The sequence below is a fragment of the Tetrao urogallus genome (assembly GCF_951394365.1).
Source record: "Tetrao urogallus genome assembly, chromosome: 8".
NCBI lineage: Eukaryota > Metazoa > Chordata > Aves > Galliformes > Phasianidae > Tetrao > Tetrao urogallus.
Genome location: NC_136821.1, coordinates 26180426 through 26199347, shown reverse-complemented (window position 1 = coordinate 26199347; position 18922 = coordinate 26180426). Strand labels below are relative to the sequence as shown.

Below are 18922 nucleotides of genomic sequence, written 5' to 3'. Positions count from 1 at the left end.
GACTGTCTAAATAGTATATTCATTGCAAAAGCACTTTTGATGTGGTAAATCCTGTTATCTAGGTTTAAAGCTTTGAGCAGATGCTTTCTGAAGAGAATACTAAATCAGACCTGAGTTACTAATAGCTGCCATATACCATTTCAAGTAGCTTCAAAAGGAGGACATCTGCAAGACGTCATCATTTGATACCTGAAAAGAAAAAATGCTATGAAGAGTTATTCTATAAATGTTTTCTGTTGTGCGAGCATTTATTGTTAAATTATTGACAGAATTTTTAGTCCTGGATGTCTACAGTCATATGCTGCCTTCAACGGGAATTTTAAGTACTTGAGACTTTCACGTGTCTGGATGGGTCAACTTAGTAGCTTCCAGGGCTAAAAACTTTGGTCTCTGTCCATTATTTTCTTTAGTTTTTTGGTGTAAGATAATGATTGTTAGAGCAATCTCGGCTCTCTATTTTGTTGGAAATTGTTTTCTTTAGTTATCTAAATCTTCCAGTTTTATAGCGTTTCTCCTAATTGAAAAGAAATCACGAGTATTTACCTTTGGAACAATAGTGCCAATCTGTTTTTCTTCTTTGTGAGCGCCTTGCCTTTTCTGTGGCTACAAAGTTTCCTTAACTCATTGCACAGCATCTGCTTGTGAATAGCCATTTTGCCTGGGAGCTTGAAGATTTAGACCTAGCTGTGTTGAGTGACCAAGAATGTTTGTAAGGGTGTAGTTTATTGCTGTTTAAATGTACCTTGCTATTGTTTTGATTGACTTCTGTAAGGACCAGCAGTCATATCTGCATTTTCAGCTCAAGGGGTATCCTTAGCCCTTCTGATCTGGGATTGGTGGAAGTTTTTCTTATAAACTGAAGCATTAGCGTTCATCTAAATCAAGCCGTAAGTACATAATGTATGAGAAGTTGCATTAAAAATTTTAGGCTGTTGCCTGTAGCTATTCTGTAGTTCTTCTGTTTGTAGAACTGTTCTCTCCTTTCCACGTATTGCAGCAGCTGCTTGTAGAGCCACCCAAAAATCTGTATTCAAAGCTCAATGTTCTACACATCTAGAAATTAAAAATGAAAAACAAACAAACCCAACACCCAATTCTAACTGAAAACAAAGCCAGACAAATCTTGCTCTTGCCTTGAGCCTGAGTATTTTTCAACATGAAAGATGGAAATAATGCAGGGTTTTTTTCAGTTGTAAACAACTTCTTCTATTTATCTACAAATAAATGTTAGCGAATCCTTAAAGACAACTGCAGCTTTTACTGATGAACCTTGGCATAAAGTGGCTTTGGATTTCTTGAAGGGTAGAAATATAAAAGCAAGTTAGTGAAAATTGTAGAGACAAATTCAGTTCTGAAAAATATTTTTTTATTCAACATTGCTCCCATATCCTTCCCCCTTATTTCTTGCTTCTTGTTATTCTTAAGCTGTGGAAGGAAAGACCTGGGTCATCTTTCCTCTACTGGGATATTTTGAATATGCAGGTTTCACTGGAGACCTATTCTGACATCTCTTGCAATGTTGATGCACATATTAATGACCACTGAAGAATGAGAAAACTTTGTTGAATTCAGAAAACTTCTTTAAAAACTCAAAATATCAAGAGCAAGAAAGAATTGTGCATACTTTACGCTTGTGGAAGGGAGCTGTCAGTAATTATGAGGCCATGTGTACCACTTTGATCAAAACTAGAAATAAGCTATTTTAATTGCTGAAGAAAAGAGCAACGTGTAAACCAACTAACGTAAAGGAATCTGACATCTAGTTGTATCTATGTTTGGTTTTCTTGGAGAATTTGTTCAACTCTATGTATTACCATTTTAGTGAGATTCTAAATACTTACCTGTTGTAAAGAAGAACTGTTTTGGTCCTTTCGATGACCCTTGCATCATATATTAGGACTCTTTTCTCTAAAGGAAATGTGGACCACCTTAAAAATGGTTTTAATGGCCTCCACATGCCTGCAGATTGCTTGAAATATCTTTTAAATTGAAATAACAAACAAACGTATCACTGACCTTGTTCCCTGTCAGTTCAGCTTATCTGCAAAATTAACCAGACTAGTTTAGATATGCTGAGACTTGCCCTACCCAGTAGCAGTGCAGATCACAGACCCATTTGTAGACAATGCGGTGCCAGCCAAAACAGCGGGAGAGGGTTGGTACAAGCTTTTGAAAACAACTATTAAAATATTGGCATCATCTTCAGAAGTTCCTGAGCGGTTGTCCTTTTGGTGGAGGTGGCTTACAATAATTTGGTAAGCAAAATCAGCTCAAGCATTGCTGTATTAGTTTGAAGAATAAGCACTTTGTTGTAAAGCTAATCTTACTGTGAGACTTCATGTTGTGGAGGGAAAACTGCCTGCTTTCTTCATTCTCTAATAGTTGTAATGCTCTGTTGGATGTGCCTCATTTATTACAATGCATGCTAAAAATGATATGCAAAGAATGTAGAAAATAAACTATTTATAATGGGTGAAAACACTTCAATGTGAGTGTAAAATGATTAAAGCTGTTGAGTTCTGTGCATTATGCTTTGCCAGGTGTTTGTGGTGACCTAGTTTAAAAAGTGATTTGTTTCAAAGCACCTTTTTTTTTTTTCTTTTCAGAGCAGGCTTCGCATTAGCATAGTTGGCATCCATAATTCTAAAAGAGCTTCCTGGAAACTTGCAGATATAGGAAAGCTGTTGTGAAGTACCCAAGGGCTGAACATTTGTATGTTAGGATGAAATGGGTCATAGTTTGCGTGTGCTTGTTTCTCAAGGTTAACTGTAAAGGCAGTTTTTTAATATGCCTAAAGTTGAGTGGTTTTCATGCTTGCTTGCACTTATATGTCTGAGTGGGGTAAGGAATGTTACACTGTCCTTAGTCAACCAGGTATGTAATAGCTGGTATTCTTCATATTACTTGCTTGTTTTTGGACAGTAGGAAAGATGTTGTTCAGATTTTGAGGAATGCTAATACGTTTTAAGTCACAGCTGTTAAAAATCCCTTTAAGAGTGCTCAGTTCTGTGAAATTGTCCAGATTACACATAACATAAATGATTCTACTTTGAGTGCGTCTTACATACTAGAAACTTAGCTAACTTTTTTCCTACCAAAGGCTAAGGGGTGATGTAGTCGCATTTCTATAGATGCTTCTGTAATGAATTGGACTCCGAAGTCTGAAAGGTGATTGAGGGTCCAAGACTTAGAATGTTACTGAAATCTTTTGTTCTCCCGGTGTTAACATCTTTCTGCCTCCTAGTGTAAGTTAGCACTAGCACTTTATAGTAAGCTGTTCTAGCTTAATAAATTCACATTAATTGCTGACACAGAGATAACTAATAGGAGTGACATGTATTTAAATAGTCATAGAAGTTACTGCAAAGTCACTTCAGAAATTAGGGTGTTATTACTGTGGATATTCGTGGATAAATCGATTGCATCTGATCATGCACTTAAGCTTTCCCAGAAGAGTCTTTTGGAGCTATTTGAAGAAAGAAAGTCACTTTTTCCCCCCCTCCCTTTTACGGCGCTTCTAACAGTGTTGTCCTTTCTCTAAGTGACAGTTTGCTATCTGTGTGGACAGTTTGCTATCTGTGGTGTTTATCCTGTCTTAGAGACTGTAAGTTGAAGTACTGAGTTTATACCACATCCATCCGTTTTCTTTAAGTGCATATCTTAAATTATACTAGGGCCTTATTTTTCACATGTGCTCAGTGCAACAGTGGAATGCTATATATTCACTGCTTCTTGAGATCTGGTTCTAGGGTCTCAAAGCAGGTACCCATCAAATAAACAAACTAACTGAAAGTCTGATAAAAACCAGACTGAATTGACTTATCTGGTATCCCATGGAAACACAGCAGGAAGGATGTGGGTAAAATCAAACCCTCCAAGATATCTTTAAACTTTATCAGAAGCTGATTACTTTTCATCTTGCCTTTGCTGATGTCCATCTCACCCCTGTTGGGTGGTCTTGTTGGTTTTGAATTTTGTACTTTTGAGGATAATCCTCCCCGCCTGGTCTCTTCCAAATAATTCATTCAATTATAAGAATACTTCAGACGTGTATAATATTCTCTGTCTGGGTAACTTAAGCTGTTTTGTAAATGTGATTCTGCAGTAACACTGATTAAAAAAAATATTGGAAAGATGGACGACAGATGTTCTGTGAAAAATTATGGATGACTCAACTGGTTTTGTATTGTTTTTACTGAGTTTCCATACAGGACTGACATAACTGTATAATATATTAATCATAACTGTAGCTTGAGGTATTTGTTGCATTGTTTCTTGATAACACTGAAATAATCTATAGTGCCACATGTGTTTTAATACAGGATATATGGCAATGTAATCGGTAGCAGATAAGCTACAGTGAGTAGCAATCAGCATAGATGCTGTACTGAGGGACATGGTTTAGTGAAAATGTTGGTGACAGGTGGATGGTTGGCCTGGATGATCTTAGAGGTCTTTTCCAACCTCGGTGACTCTATGCTTTTGTAGTTGCTTTAGCATAAACCCTGTGTTGAGCGGTGCTTTGGATTCCTTGTGCCATAGAAGCCAGGGCCTTCACAGCCCTTCTTGTAGCAACATAACTGCTAACCTCTATGCTCTCTTGTGAGCCCTACTTTTAGGTACTGCCTAGCAGAATCTATAAATGTGAATTTTGTGAAGGGTGTCCCTGTACAAAACAAAAAGCAAAGGCTCATGTCTCACACTGCAGTCTGCAGTCTTTGCAATCTTTCTTTCAATGTAAGATCATACAACACCTGTGTGGAGGAGACAGATGCTGCTTTTCCCAGTGCCAGATAGACACTCCTGACTGAACTCATTTTAGCAGCATTAACAGCATATTTCAACTCCTCCCACTGACACAAAAAAGAAAAAAGAAGCCCACAAAGATTTATACAGTACTGGCTGCTCCACATTACTGAGATTCACCATGGAAAAACTGATTAAGGCAGGCATTTTGCTTAGAGTACTTCAGGTTCTAAAATAGTGATGGCTCTGAAGTAGTTTCCTGCCTTTGGGGTTTCATTACACTTGTTTCTTAAGTGACTCAGAAAGTGCCAGATTCTTTTTAAGCAAATGATCAGAAAAACATCTGCTAGAAAAAAGGGAAAAATACTTTTTTTCTGAACATCTATGAGCATCTAATATATTTAAAAAGCAGCAGAACGCTACTACTCCAATTTTCATATAAATTTTTATGAAAATTCCCTTTTCAGTAGGTTCTCAAAGAGCACTTTTAGTCAGGGTTGTCTCCTCTGTTAGACTTGGCACTTGAGAGCTGAGTTGTTTCTAGTGAAAGTGCTGCTGCAAGACAGAAAGACTGCCACGAAAGGTACCAGCGGTGAAGTGCAGAATGGGGCTCTTCACATGTCCCACAACAGCTTTCAGTTACTGAAGAATACTCTAGCCTGACATCAGGTGAAACTTGCATCCCTTACAGAACATCTGTGTAGTTCTTCTTTCTCATTTGTCTTCTTTAGAACTGCATTGAGTTTTGTGATGGAAGTTTTAGGCAATTCATGTATTGCTTGACATCTGAAATGTAAGTGCTTTTACAGCAAAAATTGTACAGTGCTGTGATCTGCCACAAGCAGTAGCTTCTGAGCATTTCTGGCCAAACATAGCATCACATGTGGAGCTGCTCATTTTGCATGGTTGAGCAGTTCTTTTAATCTTTTCAATTTGCTCCTGGTTCTCATAGCAATCACCAAATAAAGAGATAATTGCTCTCAGAATTTCATAGCTGCAGAGATCAGAATCAGTTCCTGGTGCTACAGTCTGAGTCAAGCCCAAATAAAATATATATTTTTTTAAAACACCAAAAAAATAAACACGTAACAATGATTTGAATAACACTAGAGTCCTTGGTAATGGAATGATATTATAGAGAATTTCTTATAGAAATTACTGTCTTTGAGCGTACATCCCCAACACCTGGATTGTCTGCATAGAGACATCCAAGTGTCCCAGATGTGTAAAGGGACACTTTGGCAACAGCAGGAAAGAATCTTTTAAAGCTGTAAAGTAAGACATAGATATATATGTAATATATACATAATATAACCTTTAGTATGGTAAAATCATCCTTGCCTTTGTCAAGCTAATAAATTCATTATGAGACTAACAATGTGAATGAGGCAAATAGTTTCATACTGCATATTTGAAAGCAATTGCAAGTACTTCTGATGCTTTGTGAAAGCCTAGTCTTTTTAAATTAGGCATTTAACGTAGACTCTACATCACTCCTGGAGAGAACCAGGTTGTTGAGTGAGGTTCATCAAATCTTCAGCATGCGTGTGGTGGGCAGAATCTTGATGCTAAAAGAATATATTGACATCAGTTTTGGCATTTGATTCTTACTACCAGAAACATTAAGAAAAGTGCTTAAGAAGTGTTTCTTCTGAAGTTGTGTGTCATCCTTGATATCATGCAATCAAGGATAAGTATTTTTTCCAGCTATTTTGTTGTCATGTACTGGATTACACTCTAAAAGCATTAGTTGAAATTCACTCTAAAAATTCGGTTACTACTGACTGCAGATACTGTAAGTATTTTGTCCAGAGCAGTCTGCATGGGTAACTAACCTGCTATGTGCTCTGCTAGAGTGACTGTTTTGGATGTCTAAGATTGTCAGCAGTTATAATTGCCACAACTTCACGTGTTTTATTGTGAAATGATCCCATTTTGCTGTAGCTCCCTAAAGAATGAACTTCCACAGAACATTAGTGGCTCTAACATGTTATTTTAGTCACTGATTTTCAGTGTGGCTACAAGTATTCTCTCACTGTGTTAGCTGGAGATTATTTCTTTGATACTTTCACCATTCACTCATCACTACTGCTTACTTCATAACATCTACCACAGTGGTTAGAAAGCACCAAGGGCTTTTGGTTTTGTTTTGTAATATTTTATTTTTTAACACAAACTTCAGTATTTTTGTCACTAGAGACATTATGCTCAGATTAAGAAACTACACTTTTAAACTGCTTGGTTACTAATTTAATAGCATTTCAGAGCCATGTGTTCCATATGAATTGTTTAAGAAATTCAAGAAATTGGTTCAAAGGGATAAAAATGGATGCTACTGACAAAATAACTGCTGTGCTAATCTTCTCACTGGTCTGCATGGAATACTATTTGTCTTTCTCAAATATGTGCTTAGATCACTATGGATTTACTGACTATCTTCTCAGAGATGTGAAAACAAGAAGAGTCCTGGGGAGGGGGAAAAAAAAACCTATCCTCACCCACATTTCTCATAGCACACTGGAAGAGAAGCATGAGCAGGGCTGGGTTACCACCAGCTGATGGTCACAGTGAGATGACCTCATTTGCTGCCATATAAAAATAAAATTAAAGTTGGTAATATGAAGCACAAGTAGCTGCACTTCCTATGGCCCTTGGCTGACATTTAATTCATGATTATCTCTGCCCAGCCAGATATGTATTTTCCAATCCAAACTTCACACTAGCCCAACAAGTGAATTGCAGCTTTTCTGCTGGGCTACCTCCACACTAGTACCTACATCCGAAAAACCCAGTTTCCCTTTTTATACCTAGTGTTGAGAGGGCCTGAGAACACCAAGCTACTTTGTGCCTCTTTTGGCAACAGAGAATCAAGAAATGATAGAATGAGGGCTCAGCACAGTACTGCCTCTGTACTAACATAATGAGAAGCTGCTGATGGTTAGAGTTAACAGAGCTGCAAAGGCACAATGCTGGAACAGCTTTCTGTATCCTGCAGGCTCTTTGAGCCTTTCCATTTACTCCTAACATACAAAAACAATCCATGTGTTGCCCTTGACATTACAACTTTGCCAAAGCCAAGAAGCTTTCCCAGCCTAACAGACACAGGTTCCATCTAAGCAGTATTGTACAGGCAATCCTTAAAAAAAAAAAAAAAAAAAAAAAAAAAAAAAAAAAAAAAAAAAAATTCGGGAGACCTGTTTGTGATCCTAGATTTAAATTCTACCCACAGCGTGCACAATGATGCCCATCAGAATCGCTTGGCTGAGTCAATTCAAGTCTATTCATTCCGCTGGCTGGGTGCCCATTCACACGGCAGCAAGCTATTTTCGCTGAGTTAAACTGCCAAGGAGAATAGGTTTAGAGAAATAATGGGCACAGTGTAGCAAGCCCCTGCTTCTCTGGAGAGTTTTGGTGGTTTTATTTTTTTGGTTTTTTTTTTTTTGTTTGTTTGTTTTTTGTTTTTTGTTTTTTGCAGTGCTTTATTAGCCCTACGTATCTTGTCTAAGAGATTTTGAAAACATACCATTTTCCTGAAAATAGCCGCACTGCTGAAAGTCACAGAGTGACCTGGATGTCAGATAAATACTGCATCCCCAAAACTGCACAAATAACAGACATTTTAAAGGGGCAATAGAAACCCTTTCTGTGACACGTCCACCTTCTTCTACATGGCTTCTGTAAGCACAGATACGTTTGGCTGCTAAAAATATCACCTGCAAATGTAACATTGCAGCCTCCTTTCATATGGTAACATAATGCTTCTCATATACTGCTCCCAACAGCTCCTATATCTCCTCCAGCATTACAATCATTTCAGATTTTCCTGCTGTAGATTGATGGATTTGTGGGAAAGCTAGTTGCAAGTGTTTTAGCTGCAGAAGCAGAAGTGCTGCCTAAGTGCACTGAGGCAGGGACTGTGGTTGCAACAGAGTTTCCTGCGTAATGCCTCATTCAGCTTGGAAAGGGAGACATCATCTACCTCGTGGTCAAGCTGCTGCACTGTTCCCATCTCAGCCTTAAATTGTGCTCAAAATTATATGGAGTTTCACCACAAGAGGGAGCAGAAGCTCTCCACGCAGGCTATATGACAGAGAAGGAAACCATAATCGTTACAACCAATGGCTCTACTGAATCCCATATAAATTTCTACAGCTTTCCTTAACTTTAGTATAAAGGAGGCATTCAGGAAGACGTGCAGTTATTTCTAAGAGTACATTCTGCTAGATCTGTCCAGATACCAAAACTTCCTTTCAGGAAAATGTACATAAATAATTTCAAAATTAGATTTAGAAGTGCAGGCACTGCAGATACATGCTTCATTGTAGAAGTGGGATTGGGCACATCACATGAGGAAAAACAAAACATCCTACAAGGTCAACAGTTATGTATAACAAAGTTTATCAACAATGCTTTTTATCCTTACAGAAAGAGAATTTGTGTAGACATGGACAGTTCCTATATTAACATATAGTACTCTACTTCCACAGGAGGCTGTGACTTACAAAGTGTTATTTTATCCATAATCATTCCTATAGGCTTTTTCTTGGATCCGTAACACCATTCTTCGAGCATAGAAATCCCTGTATTCTTCAGGTAGTTCTTCAAGTGTTTTCAAGGCCCTGTCCAAGATCTGTATTGCCCTAGAGGCTGCTGTGGGATCTTTATTTCCATAAGTGTCACTCTTGTCGTAGCATTCAGCAGGAAGGTGTTTCCAGAAGACATTCAGTGCCACTCCAAATTCCTCAGAAATTACATTGTGGAACCACATAGCTGTGAAAGAAAAATGTCTAAAATGAAAATTGCAATCTAAAACTTCCCTGTAACTCATGACAAGTGTCAGAATCACCCAAACTAATCCTACCTGAGGGAAAGCTTCCACTACTGTATTTACTATATTACAGCCAGGAACTATTTGTTACTTACCTGGAATAAATAACACATCTCCTGCTTCCAGATAACATTGATAGCGCTTGGCTTTCACAAAAAGTGGGTATTTCTCAAAGTCTGGGTTATCAACATCTAGCACCTCTGATTTGGTACCTAGAGAAATTTTCAGAAGTAACAAAAAAACAGAAACAAAGCATTAATACAGTGCTGGAAATGGCAGTTCTTGAGTCCAGTTTAGTTTTGTTTGTTGTTCTGTAGCTCGTCTAAAAGCCAGGCAAATCTGCTGGCATCTCTCATTTACTGAAGACGAATATTCTCTTGTCTGTATTTCTCCTGCAACTGCAGCCTTATTAACACTAAACGACACTTCCACTGACATATATAACATCATTCCAAAGCTGAACAGAGCGCAGCACTCCACAGTTAAGTGTTGAAGACAGAACCAAGTAAAGCTGCAGGGCTCGTTTGCAGGTTTCCTAACTTGCATCATTAAAATTCTTGGCTTTGATCAAAGCAAACTGCATCGGAGGGACCAAATCACTTCTCACAATTAAAGTTATCAGTTACAGATTGTTTTCCTACAGCACAACACTTACAAACTGGAAGGGCGACTATGAGCAAACAGAGCAAACTCTGAATGAGATGTGCGTGGCATGCATACCTGATAAATATAAATATGGTACATCTCGAGGACTATACAGAACAACTCGTTTTCTACCTGTTACTTGGATTAAGAAGTTATCCATTACCTGAAATGAGCATAGAAAGAGATGTCAGCCGAAAGTTAAGAATGAAGAGTATTAAATCCCTCATATATAAGGACTAGCTAAAAGTTTCCACATAGTTAATCTAAAAAACGTAAGAATGTGAGCAACCTCATCCCTTAGCTGCAGAGTCTTTAAAAGTAGTGCATTTGAAATAAAACAACATTGCTTTCCAACAACTGTACTTTTTTCCCTTGTACAGAAATCAAGTTCTTCCATCTTAAACCACAAGGCTCACCACTCTTTAGATACATAAAACAGGAAAATATAATGCGAAATACATTTTGAGTTCTTTTTCAGTATTACCTCTACCACATTTTGCTGAGTTTCTGCTGATAAAGATTTTTAAAAATCTTATTTACAATGCAAAAAAACCTATTTTTCTTACAAATACATTTATCTGGAATTGCACTGTATGATGTCAGAGGACCATCTTATTTGGAATCTACCACACTGCAGCAACAGACTGCCCAAATCACTGTACAGTTACCTATGAGAAGTTTGTCATTAACAGAACCTCGTCAACAGAGATGTGTAATTTAGTATCCCAACCCCACAATGCCATCTGCAACATTTGATGCTAACGATATTATTACCTACATCATAATGTGTCCATAGCTGCAATCCTGCTGAGCTGATGCGGAAGACACTAGAGAAAAACTGTTCCTTCTCAAAATACTCTGGAATCTGAACATCTTCTGCCAAAACAGGAAACTGTTTTCTGATATCTGCAATATCCTGAGTAAAAAAAGACAAAACTCTCAGAGAATCATTTATGCATGCTAAAATAAGGTGGCACCTTAGCATCATTTCCTGTCATGAGGAACATGGGGTCAGAACTTTTTTCAGCATTAGCAAATAACTTCAGAAAACAATGCTTTTCAGTTGTCATTCTTTCAGCTCAGACTCAGCCACCAGTGGTAATAAAAACAGACAGAGCTGCTGTGAACCATGACTGCTAGAAATCACACTGAAAAAGTAATCATCAGAAATGCTTTTATATTAGATTACAGCAATGGCTAGAGAATAGAATATAAAGGATATACTCTTCAGTGATCAGCCAAGTTTTCGTAACAGCAACTGTTTTGGACACTTAGGTTTAAATATTCTGACGTAAATCCACTCAGATTTCTGGACCAAGTGACCGTGAACAAATGTTATAGCTATACCACACAGCCAGGTGACAATAAACATTGCAGCCTCAGTATCAGAACTGCAGTCTCAAGTAACTCACCTTCCTAACATCTTCACCCACTGATCGCAAATAGTACTTCTCATCCTGTAGATAATACACAAAGATAATTGTTCTGGTTTTAATATGAGTTAGAAAAACACTTAAGAGCCTACGTTTTTTCATTAATCCAATGTAGGCCTGTAATAAAATATACAAATAGATTCACAAATTCAGCTACTTTGTTATACTTTACTGCTCCCTGCAGTTCATCTCAACAAATGGGAAATGTAAATTAAGTGAGGAGTAAAGTGGGAGACTTGTCAGCTGCTTCAGCATTGCTTTTCTGAATTCAAAGAAAACGCAGATTACAACTTACATTCTTCAGAACATTGATGTTGGAAGCTATTTCAATTGGCTTCAAATCATATGGCATCCTATGTAGCATAAGCAGTGAAAAGCAAATTTGCATTTAGAACTGTTTGCTTGCTAATTATAATTATCTGAAAAATCCAATTTGAACATTGTTGCACAAAGATTGCCATAAGTTCGCTACTCAAAAAATTTATTACAATAAATCTGTGTTTGTATTTTGATAGCAGATGTAATCAAACTCACGCATCTTGATGTTTTCTTATTAAACACCTGAAGTACACAAGTATTCTAAAGCATTTCTCAATTTCTTGATGGAGCTTTTGCTGCTGTCAGTTAGGTTTTGATAGCAGAAAAAGGACTAGCGAAGTTAACCACACCATATGCACACAGAATAATTTCCATGGAAAGAATTCTTTTCCCTCACATTTTTCCCTTGGCTCCAAGCCACTCAAAATAGTTAACTCTAAAATCCAGTGCTTTAGTGGACTAAGACTTCAAATTAATTTATTTTTTCTCCTCCAAGTACAAAACAGAGAAGAAGCTGTGACACCAAGGAAGTTACCTCAGAAAGAAAGTAGTCTTTGTGTTTGACTTCAGCTGCCCTTCGTACAAATACATCAAAAGGCAGAGTTCTGAAATATAAACATGGAAATTCATACAGTCAACATAACAACACATGATCTAAGTGCAAGTCTTAAAATCATAAGCTTTCTTACCTTATCTAGTGTAACTGAAAGTGCAACATGTTTTTTATTTATTAATTTATGTTATTTAACAAAGTGACTAACCAGTATTTGCAGCGAATGTTTGAAGAATTCTGCTGAGACAGAAATCCTGCATTTACAAACTTCTCTGCTTTAGTAAACTGTCCCCAGTACAGCCCCAAGCAAGCAAATCCAACAGCCACTGAAGTCAAGAAAAAAAACAAGTTCTGACTTTGGTTGAACATCTGTATCCTGTCCACTTATAAATTCACTGCAGAAAAATGAGAGCACAGCTCTGGAACAGATTAAAGCATACTGGAAGCATACTGGTGCTGCCCTTGCTGACCATCGTCTTCTCATCCCCTACACTACACTAGCACCAGCACTCCTCTGAGCTATGGTGAACCTGCTCACAAAGTCAAAACAGCAGAAGAACATCCAGATTTCTGCACTTCCAGATCCAATACAAAGGCAAGGCAGCAGCACGATGCTGACAATGGAACTGCAGTAACACTCGCAGCATCAGTTCTGAATTGTGGAACTTCACATTAAGACTTCAGTGTTTCTGTTTTTTTTAGTTCTACTTATTTCATTTTAATTCTACTTGTTTAGTTCTACGTCATTTCAAGTTTTCACAGTTGCTTCTGAAAGTGACAAACATCTGCCTCTAAATACAAGAGATTTGGGATGGAAGTACCTATACACAAAGTTCTTACTGAGGAAGTCCATCTGTGGTACTGCAGAAACATGGATCTTTACTTCCTTAGATCCTGCAGCTTGGCTCAGGTAATCTACTGTCCATTTGGTTGTGCAAGGGCCCAGCTCCATTCCCTTCAGCACAACTGGCTCTCTCTAAGGAGGGAGAGAAAGAGAAACAATAGCAGAGAATGATGTTTGCATCCAATGGTGCTGATGGGGAACAGAATTATTTTTTCAATTTGCCATCTGAAATCTGGGAAGAAAACAGTCTTACTCCAACCTGGTGTCAGTTAAACTAAGTACAGGTGAACAGCTGTGAGTATCAGGACCTGCAACAATGTCACAAATGAACTGCTTGCAACTGAACAACGTGAATGCTGAACGCTCAGCAAAATGTGGGAGATCACAGGACTGCTTCTGTAGTTCCTGTTTTCCCAGCTGGATAAGGAAGGTTATGGAGAGGCAACAACAGCATTAACAGCCGGTGTGTTCTGAGACCACTGAGGAATCTAGCTGGCCTAAAGAACAGCTGCACTCATTCCCGTGCATTGGAGGTATGGACTGCAAGCTGTAATAGCGGTGTATGTTCTCGTGAAAGCAACTCTTCCCTCTTGCACTGAGGCTCCTCGATGCCGATATCTACAAATAGATTTGGTCCATTGTACACATAAAGCCCAATAGGGAGGGTCTTTTTCATTCAGTCAGAACCTCAGAGGGAAAAGAAAGAAGAAAGAAAAAAAAGGAGTCGTGGTGACAATACGACAGAAAGCAATCGCACAGTTTATAACCGGCAATAAATACAATCCAGCCACCAGCGGCGTGTCAGAGCTCTGCAGCAATGCGGGACTGAGCCTTGACTGAGGCATCCGTGTTCAGGAGGGCTGCACGACGCCCGCTGCCTGAGAAGGCTTCGCTGGAACCCCCGCCGCGGCCCCGGCACCTCACTCCCGCCGCGCCCGCGTCCGTACCCGAGGATAGACGTCCCGCAGGAAGCGCTCCCGCGTCACGCCGTCCAGGCTCGGCACCCGCACCACGGCCTGCTCGCACCGCTCCATAGCCCCTGCCCTGTCGTCCGCCCGAAACTCGCTCCGCCGGGAAACGAGAACCGAGCGGAAGCGTTCCCCGACTCCTGCCGCCCGGCGAGGGCCAGGAGACGGAGCCCTCTTTTCCGCTCCGGGAGGTCGGCTCTGCGGGGAGACGACGGACTGCTCGGCGAGCCGGTACGGCGCGGCGCGGCGCGGCGCCGCGGTCCTCCGCAGCACGGCGGAACCGGAGGCGCGGGGCGTGTTTCCGGCGGAGCGGCGCTCCAGCGGACGTGCCGGGGTCGGGGCGCACCGCCGCCATGATGGCGCTGCGCGCTGCTCCCCGGCGCGCACGGTGGCTGGCGGGCGCGCTCCTGGCGCCAGGGGCGGCCCGCGCAGCCCCACTCGCAGCGCGCGTCCCGGATCCGTTGCCGCCGGGCCCCCTCCCCGCGCTCCCCGCCGTGCGTTTCGCCAGCAGCGGGACGCAGGGGACCGAGGGAGAGGGGCCGCAGCGGCGGGTGGTGGTGGTGCGCATCACCAACCCCCTGGCCTGGCTCCGTACCCGCTTCTACTACCTGCTCATCCGCCTCTACTTCGACTCGGAGTTCAGCATCGAAGAGTTCACGCGCGGCGCCAAGCAGGTGAGACCCGGCGCGCCGGCCGGTGGCTCTGGGTTTAATTAATCAGCGGCGCAGAGCGGAGGGCGTTCAAGTGCCTGGGGACGCGAGAGGGAGCCGGGCAGAAGCACTCCGCGCTGTTTTACTTTGCCCTTCTTTTCTCGTTAATTTTTACGCGCGGTAAAAAGCTCAAAGCACGCTGTCAGCATTTCGCGTGTGCGCCGTTTGGACACGCTGAAGTGCCGCTGCGTATGGCGCTGCCTACAGAACTCAGGAAGATAGGAAGCTGTGTGCCTCCGTGGTTTTGGGACTACAGTAGATTTAAAACCAAATTATTTTAGTCCCGAGCATCTGTTTTGAGTGGGACTGGGAGGTGGCCTTGGAAGGGGTTGGGCAAGGGGGCAGTCAGGGAAGAGAACATGGATCGTTTGAATTGCTCAAAAAAAGAGTAAAAACAGCTGCAGGCCATTGTGATGTTTTCACAGAAAGGCACTTGTTTGCCTGTTAACAAAACTGTTGTGCTTTAAATGAGAATGGGAAGAACTCTTAGGCTTTTACCAGTTAACGGAATCCCTTTTTTAATGCTGGAATGGTTTTGTTCCAGTGGTGATATACCCTGTAAACGTTGAAGTCTTAAATCGTGCAATGTTTAGGTAGCTTGTCCTATAACACTGTATTTGCCCAAAGAGTAAGCAAACCCCAAATTATTTATTTATGTATTTCTCTTTTATTTCTGCAGGCCTTTTCCGTTGTTTCACAGCTGCTGTCTCAGCGAAAACTTGACCTGCTGGATGGCCTGGTTTCAACAGAGGTAAATACTTCCATCTCTATTTCTGCCAGTTGATGTTTTCTATTATGAAATAAAATTATGATGAAAAAAACGTTCTTGCCACTAAACATAGGGACCAGTTGCCAAAAGGATTTCTGGTGTACCTGTCATTTATGAATTCCAAATTGCTGATGTTGTCTTGGCCTTCCCCAGGGACAGAGGTAGCATATGCATCAGTCAAGAGGAGGAGGTGCTTCAGGGCTGCATGTGCCCTGTTCCTGGATTTCAGCTTGGTTTGTGCTATTACCACCAATGCCTTTGCTACACAATTTTTGGCACAGTTATAGTGCATCCCTGCTGGATGCACTAAATATCTTACCTCCTCTCTGAGCAGCGTTAGCAATAGGCTGTAATTTTTTTTCTACAGATACTTTGAAAAAGCATCTCCTTTACCTCTGTTCATCTTAAATTCTTCAGGTGATTGGGGTAGCTCATGATCAGAGTGTGCAGGAGTCAAGACTGATACTGCACTACTGTCTTGCTCTGGCCGATGAAATTCATACTTGCCATGCACTAGAAGCTAATGTTCTCTGGTGAAGATGCACATACTTCCATGCAATCTCTGAATTTATTTTTCAAAATTGGCAGTTCAGGTTAGGATTGAAAACTGAATATGAGTTAAAGGTGTGCTACATGACTTAGTCTTTCCTTGTGATGCCTCCTCTTGTGGTGCTTGAGGTGATGCTTCTGTTCTGCTAGTGCGCCACATCCTTTCTACGTAACACAGCTGTGTACATCTTAGGATGCTCAAAAGCTACAACTGTGAGTGTGATCTGTAAGTTAAGTCCTAAAGGAATGGTTTTCCACTCTTTACTGATTGGCAAATGTCTAAACGTTTTCCAGTGGGAATGTGGATCCTGAAATGGCAAAGTTAAACTTAGTGGTAATGGAACTGATTTACAAAGAAATTGGTGAGAACTGAGAAATGATTGAATCAAAACGTAAGGAATGTGCATATAGCGAAGTCAGCAGTGCGAAGGCAGAGTGTAAGTATCTTTGTGGAAGCAAACTGAACTGGTTTTTTCTGGACTTATGCATTGCTATGCAGCTCCTGCTTTGACAGTATATTTTCTAAACATTTTCATCAAACTGAGTATTAAACGGATCTTGTTTAGTATGGTTAACTAGGGCTTGGGAGTGCCCAGTGCTTTGCTCATTCTTGCTGTATGTTTTACAATGTTAAACAAATGTTACTCCAATATAGCTCATTTTATTAACTGTTATAGATAATAAGGTTGCTACTTCAGCTTCCTAATGAAGAACTAAGCATGAGTTTTTCTGAACTTAGGTACTTCAGATGTTGAAGGAAAAGATTTCTTCACTTTCTGAGAACCATAGGGATGCTTTAGCAGCTGACATGGATGCAATCATGTACACAACAGAAGGAGATGTTCGCATTTACTATGATGATGATGGTATGCTAGAATTCTAAAACATCTTTGCATTGGGTGGGCTTTTTCCTGGCTTTGCTCTCTATACAAGTGGGTTTTTTTAATGTTTTTCCTTTCTTGTTCTTTTGCTTGTACTTCTGTACATAGTTCCCTAATTTCTTTTTAAACCAGAACTCGATACTGTTTGTAAATTATGGTATTGTTTTGACTTCTTTGTAGGTTTTGTTCATTCCTTTTTCATGATTTTGACTCTCTGTTGTTAGTCCTTAATCTCAAAGCACTCGAGCAGTGACTGTTCTATATGCAGAAGGCTGATTGCTTTAGCAATGAAAATACATACGTTCTGGGAATAGTAATTAAAGCTGGATAATGAAAGACGTTTTACTGTCTTCACTACTATTCTGCTTTCATGGGATATAGTTACAGAACACTGGTTATTTTTTTAAGCTAGTGTTAACCTCAAACAAGTTTTCTTTTGTTTAAATACTAATACTGCATGCTGTCTTCTGTCAAACACAGTTGAGGTGAGTCTTGGAATCAGAATTTCAGTTTTTCAAACCAAGTGAGCTTTTTTTCCTGCTTTTGAAGGTAGAGATTTTTTTTTTCCCCTGTTCACTTCTGAAATTTAACTCCCTTACCTTTTTTTGTAGTATGAATAGTTGGCTTTTGACCTTGTGATAGCCAACTTTTTTATACAGTTAGATTGTATACGTTCTCAAGAGGTAAGCTCATAAATTACATACCTTTCTCCTGATTGTATTTTTGTTACTGCTTAACAACACAAATACTGCTTTAAACAGCTTTATTGTTAATTATTCTGTTATACATTTATTCATAAACATGAAGTCTACATTATGCTTTATTTCTAACAGGAAGAAAGTTTGTTAGTATCCTGATGCGTTTCTGGTATCTGAATAGTGCTAACCTACCTGATGAAGTACCAGGTGAAACCAAAGTCTTCCAGATTGTGTTTGGAGATGAAAGCACAAAGGAAAAAAGACATATTTTAACAGCAAACTATGAGTAAGTTTCCTTGCCCCTTGTATGCTAGCTGTGTGGAAACTAGTTCGGAATTGAAAACGTATGTTGTGTCAGTGCAGAACACGTAGTAAGTACTTACAGTATGTAAGCAATTAATATATTTTTTCCTCTTTGGTGCATAAGCACCGTTCTATGAGGTTTCATAGGAATAATACAGAAGTGAAGTATTTCTTTCCTGAATTTCTTCCTTGTTGATATTAGTATCTCTTTAAAGATTAAGTAAATTTTAATGACGCTTTGATTACTTTGTTGTCTTTTCCAGGTTCCAAAGGGAATTTACAGAAGGAGCAAAACCGGACTGGACAATTACACGAATTGAACATCCAAAGCTATTAGAATAAATGCCTTCTGCAGAATCTTTGTTATAAATGTTCTGTTGTTACAAATATCAGATGTTTTGGTCTATTTTTTTTCCCTCTTTTCCAAAAGGAGGGAAGAACTTTGTATGTTTGATTTACCCAAAATTGTTTCTGAAGTTTACACTATGCTGAAACTTTGCAATAAAGCCTTTTCCATGGAACAGGCTGGTACAGATTTAATTGGTACTAGTGCTCATCCAAGGCGTTTAGATGGCACATTTTCACAAAGGCCAGTATAATGGGGATGCTGACTTCTTGTATTCTGAGAAGAAAGAAATGGTACTACAACACTTTCATGGCTGCTGACCCTTCTAAAT

General features: G+C 39.8%; 2 protein-coding genes across 2 annotated transcripts; one reads left to right on the top strand and one right to left on the bottom strand.

The window, feature by feature from the left end:
• Positions 1–9259: 9259 nt before the first annotated feature.
• Positions 9260–14401, bottom strand: TYW5 (tRNA-yW synthesizing protein 5; the record flags this gene model as incomplete). Its single annotated transcript, XM_079539119.1, has 8 exons — positions 9260–9516; positions 9670–9786; positions 10295–10382; positions 10998–11135; positions 11632–11676; positions 12506–12575; positions 13345–13499; positions 14315–14401. The coding sequence occupies 8 exons, from the start codon at positions 14399–14401 to the stop codon at positions 9260–9262; spliced, it is 957 nt and encodes a 318-aa protein (XP_079395245.1).
• Positions 14402–14688: 287 nt separating this feature from the next.
• Positions 14689–18654, top strand: MAIP1 (matrix AAA peptidase interacting protein 1; the record flags this gene model as incomplete). The annotated part of the gene is made up of 5 exons (XM_079539031.1): positions 14689–15009; positions 15725–15796; positions 17103–17229; positions 18078–18228; positions 18509–18654. The coding sequence occupies 5 exons, from the start codon at positions 14689–14691 to the stop codon at positions 18585–18587; spliced, it is 750 nt and encodes a 249-aa protein (XP_079395157.1). The 3' UTR covers positions 18588–18654.
• Positions 18655–18922: the final 268 nt, after the last annotated feature.